We start from the raw sequence: 4,683 nt of genomic DNA on the forward strand, positions 1-4,683 counted from the left end.
AATGAGAACTTGTTCTCAACTAGCCTACCTGGTTAAATAAAGGTGAAATTAAATTAAATTAAAAAGTGCATATACCACAATTGTTGTATACCCACTTCTCAAGGCACCACTTACTACACCACTGCTCCTAAGCCTGTGTTTACCACAGACCTTATTTTCGGCGTTTAAACAAATAAATAAAAAGGCTTGAGCCATGGCAGAGTTAGTGCATGTACCGTAGTGAGTTGCCCATAAAGACACAATTACTATTGCTCTCTAAAGCAGGGACGGAAAGCTCAGGTCATAGTTTGGAGGGTGCATAATGTGCATGGGACACTGCCCCCTTCCGGTTGTAGGATGTAATAGATTTATGTTCAGTATGTGTGAAATTAATTTCGTTTGTTATAAACACAACCAGACGTCGGGCAGCTAATGGGAATTGAGATGTCAAGATAATTATCATTTTACTCAAAGATAGTCCATTTGTCAGAAGAAATATGCGTCTTAGCTAGACATTTGGAAATCCAGCGTAAAACTAGTCAACAGCCACGACCGGGCGCAGCCATTTTTGAATGTTCCAACTAAATCGTGAAAAAGTGGAGAATAAAACGTATATATTTCTATCTGTTCGTTTTTTCTTCTTCACAGAACTTATGAATTGTATGGTAAAACAATAAATATAATTAGTCAATGCATAATAAATTGCTGTGCTTATAACAAATCCAGCGCAGCGAAAGCAGAATGTTTTTGAATTGCCAAACCATTTCACCCTTTACTCTCACAATAGTACAGTCAGGGGCAACATGGCGCTTGGCAGGATCGGCGGCTGCATCCGAATACTGCTTCACGATTGTCCCTCAAAGGGATTACTTTGTGGCCGCATACAATCGGACTGTATGGCATGCAGAGTAGGAGGTATATGAATAACCTATTTTATGGTTATGGTGCGGTACCTTGTCGACAAACCACCACACGAGGAATCTGTCTCAATCAATGTCACTGTTGCTGTGACAGCGGCTGAGTTGTCTTTCCTTGTCCGGTTTTCATATTTAGGCTGGAACTATTTCAAATTTCTAGACGAATTTGTAATGCATGCACTCAATTTCCACAAGTTGTTCAGCTCCATGGGCAAGTACAGTAGCACAGTACTCCTGTCAGAGACGGTCGAGAAAATCTAGTCTAATATCATCTCTGCTCCTGTTGCTCCATTCATTTCAGCAAAAAGGCATCTATTGTCAGAGGATGTTGTCAAACTACAAGAATTTCAGCAGCGGAAACAGGCAGTGGCTCATCAAGTGTCCGGATCAAAAAGTAGGCTACTCAAGTTTTAATGTGACGTGGACAAGTACAGTGACATGCCTCTCTTGCAAGCTCCAAATACAACAATGCAGTAATCAATATCAATGCAGCACTAAACATAAGGTAGAACATTGGGTTATTATGGGGTATTGTGAACAAAAACACACAGGAAATGAAAATAAGAACACAAGAAAGTAAGAAGCTATATACAGGGTCAGTCCCAATACCATATTTACATTGTGCAGGGGATACTGGAGTGATAGAGGTAGATATGTATAGGCGTAAGGTGACTAGGCAACAGGGTATATGATAAACAGCTTGTCGGTTATAAGAAATGATAGCAGATACATTTTGTTAAAATAAAGTAAATACAAACGCCAAAAGATTCACAAAATAGAAATGTCCTTGTTTTTGAAAGAAAAGCAATTTTTTTGGTCCATTAAAATAACATCAAATTAATTTGAAATACAGTCTAGACATTGTTAATGTTGTAAATGACTATTGTAGCTGAAAACGGCAGATTTTTTATGGAATATCTACATAGGTGTACAGAGGCCCATTATCAGCAACCCATCACACTTGTGTTCCAATGGCACGTTGTGTTCGCTAATCCAAGTTTATAATTTTAAAAGGCTAAATGATCATTAGAAAACCCTTCTGCATTTATGTTAGCACAGCTAAAACTGTTGTGCTGATTAAAGAAGCAATAAAACTGGCCTTCTTTAGACTAGTTGAGTATCTGGAGCATCAGCAAGAAGGCCAGTTTTATTGCTTCTTTAATTAGAACAACAGTTTTCAGCTGTGCTAACATAATTGAAGTTTGACTAATGTTGGCATTCTTACTTATTTATGGTTCTGTATTATTTACGTGTATGTTTGTGTGTTCTGCATGTTCGTTCCACTGTCCAGGTACCACGAAGATAACAGTAATGTAGCATTTGGAGAGTTTAAGTTTGGTCCCCTGTTCATGAGGCTGTGCTATGAGCTGGGGCTGGAGGAGATGGCTGCTGCTACTCTGACAGACAAGGTAACAATATTTATATGCAGCACTTGGACTACAACAATCAGGGAACAGTCATAAACAACATCTGGACTAAGTGCTGTCATGAACTAAGTGCTGTCATAGTAACTCTAGTCCTCTTGACTAGGGCATTGATTGACGTTTACACATACTGTAGTTTGTGAAGTTGTAAATATACTATTATTTACCTATATTCTCTAACAGGACATGAGAGGATTCTTTTCGGACTCAACCTCCTTCAATATTGCCATAGACATGTTGTTTATGAAAGGATTATATGAGAGTAGGTGGCATCCTTTTACTATTAGAAGGCAGACACATGAAACTATAAAGGTACATTTTTTAGATGACTGATCTTTGTCATCACTGAACAATGTCTATAATACTAGGTTCTCTGGATGTACTAAGAGACATGAAGAACCAAGGTGTGCCATTCAACAAGGACACATTCACACTAGCAACTGGTACCTGCTATAAACTGGTGAGGATTTGTCCACCTTGCAGACATTGTATTGGTCCACCCTATAGACAGTCGATTTAATGCCCTGTTTCATGTTTACCAGAATACCCCGGAGTCCTATAGAATCTGTACTGCCCTGATAGAGGAGGAACAGACCAAAGGACACATTATGCCCAGACATGCCTACTGCTTCACTGTGGCTCTACCACTTAGACAGGTTGGTAATCATTTTTTTTTTTCTCTCTCTCGTTCTCTCACTTTCACTCTCACTCTCACTCACTCTCTCTCTCATACAAATGTGTTTAAATATATTTTATTCTCCTTCCAGAATGATGTTGAAAGAGCACAATCCATGTTCTGTCAGATTATGAGCACTGACAGCAGAATATGTCAATATCTCAAAGTGAGTTCTAATATTCACTGTCTTTACAATAACTTTGTAACTGTGTTAAGCTGTCAGTCAGGGAGCAGGCTATTTGATGATATTTCTGGTGTTCCAGGTGCTGATACTGGCTATGGCAGGAGCTGTGAAAGAATCACTCTCTGTCTTGACCTTAGCTTTGGGATCCAGCAGCCCTGCATTTATAAAGAAGCCTGAATTCACACAGGAAGTGGTAAGTAAAAAAAACTCCAAATGGATGTTTAATGTCTGATGCATAACCTATGTGTAATTATCTCTGAGTCATCCAGTCACAAATATAATTCATCAATACATCTATGTGTGTGTGGTCTCTTTCTCGGGTGGACCTGGTGCGTCTTCGGAGCGAGGACAGTCCTCTGATGGCGAGAGTGGAGCAGGCAGTGTCCCACCTCCAGCAGGCAGGTCAGGTGAATCAACGAAACGTGGACGAGATGTTGTGTCATACCCCCATGGGGAAGAAGAGGATGCCCATGGGGATAATGGACGAGAGACGGATCAGCCGGAGGACTCTGAGGCCTCTGCAGTCCACTCTGTTGTCAGAGTGAATGGGACTAGGTGTATCTCTCAGCGTGTTTGAGGGGATCAAGGTGAGGCGCAGAATTGTGAATCTTGATCAGGTACTGAGTAGGTTTTTGGGAGGGGATTTGCAGATCAGTGATTCTGCGCAGTCCAAGTGCAATGTAGTCGATTTTAAACAAACATTGTTTCATTCTAAACTCTGCCTTAATTGTACCAGTCCCTGTCACAGCCATGGGGTCTTCTCTCACACCACCCAAGCAAGGCTGAACAGAGATGCGCTCTCTCCCTACACCCACACCTGGACTTTATAGTGACCTATGAGAATAGGAGAATACCAGCTCAGCCAGAGACCCTTTTGTATTCCTCCTTTTTGATCATATTCTTCACCTGTTCACATGCAATGGTACAGGTATACTAGTTGGTTCTATGTCTGGGGAGCCCCTTCAGAGCATTTCAGACTTTTAACTGCTGACTGTGAAAAGATTAGTTGAATCCAAGGGACACCAATGTGTGCAAAAGAAGAATGTAATGGTGTATGTGAGACAGATATGTATAAACATGTAATTATTTGTGATTTATAGGGTAATACATATTGAATGAAATAAAAGCTGCTGTTGTAGAACTCTTTATTTTATTGTTGAATAAAGAGTCCTTCTTTACATAAGTCAAATCAAAATGTATGTGTGTCACATGCACCGAATACAACAGGTGCAGATGCTTACTTACAGGCCCTTAACCAACAATGTACAGTCGTGGCCAAAAGTTTTGAGCATGACACAAATATTAATTTTCACAAAGTCTGCTGCCTTGGTTTGTATGATGGCAATTTGCATATACTCCAGAATGTTATGAAGAGTGATCAGATGAATTGCAATTAACTGCAAAGTCTCTCTTTGCCATGCAAATGAACTGAATCCCCCCAAAAACACTTCCACTGCATTTCAGCCCTGCCACAAAAGGACCAGCTGATATCATGTCAGTGAT

General features: G+C 40.2%; 1 protein-coding gene across 1 annotated transcript; it reads left to right on the forward strand.

The window, feature by feature from the left end:
- The first annotated feature begins 775 nt into the window (after positions 1–775).
- Positions 776–4,328, forward strand: LOC111961804 (pentatricopeptide repeat-containing protein 2, mitochondrial-like). Its single transcript, XM_070441889.1, has 9 exons — positions 776–894; positions 1,198–1,303; positions 2,188–2,305; positions 2,504–2,582; positions 2,689–2,780; positions 2,863–2,976; positions 3,088–3,162; positions 3,260–3,377; positions 3,505–4,328. The coding sequence occupies exons 1-9, from the start codon at positions 783–785 to the stop codon at positions 3,723–3,725; spliced, it is 1,035 nt and encodes a 344-aa protein (XP_070297990.1). The 5' UTR covers positions 776–782; the 3' UTR covers positions 3,726–4,328.
- The last annotated feature ends 355 nt before the right edge of the window (positions 4,329–4,683 follow it).

This window comes from Salvelinus sp. IW2-2015, linkage group LG4q.1:29, assembly GCF_002910315.2.
Source record: "Salvelinus sp. IW2-2015 linkage group LG4q.1:29, ASM291031v2, whole genome shotgun sequence".
Taxonomy (NCBI): Eukaryota; Metazoa; Chordata; class Actinopteri; order Salmoniformes; family Salmonidae; genus Salvelinus; species Salvelinus sp. IW2-2015.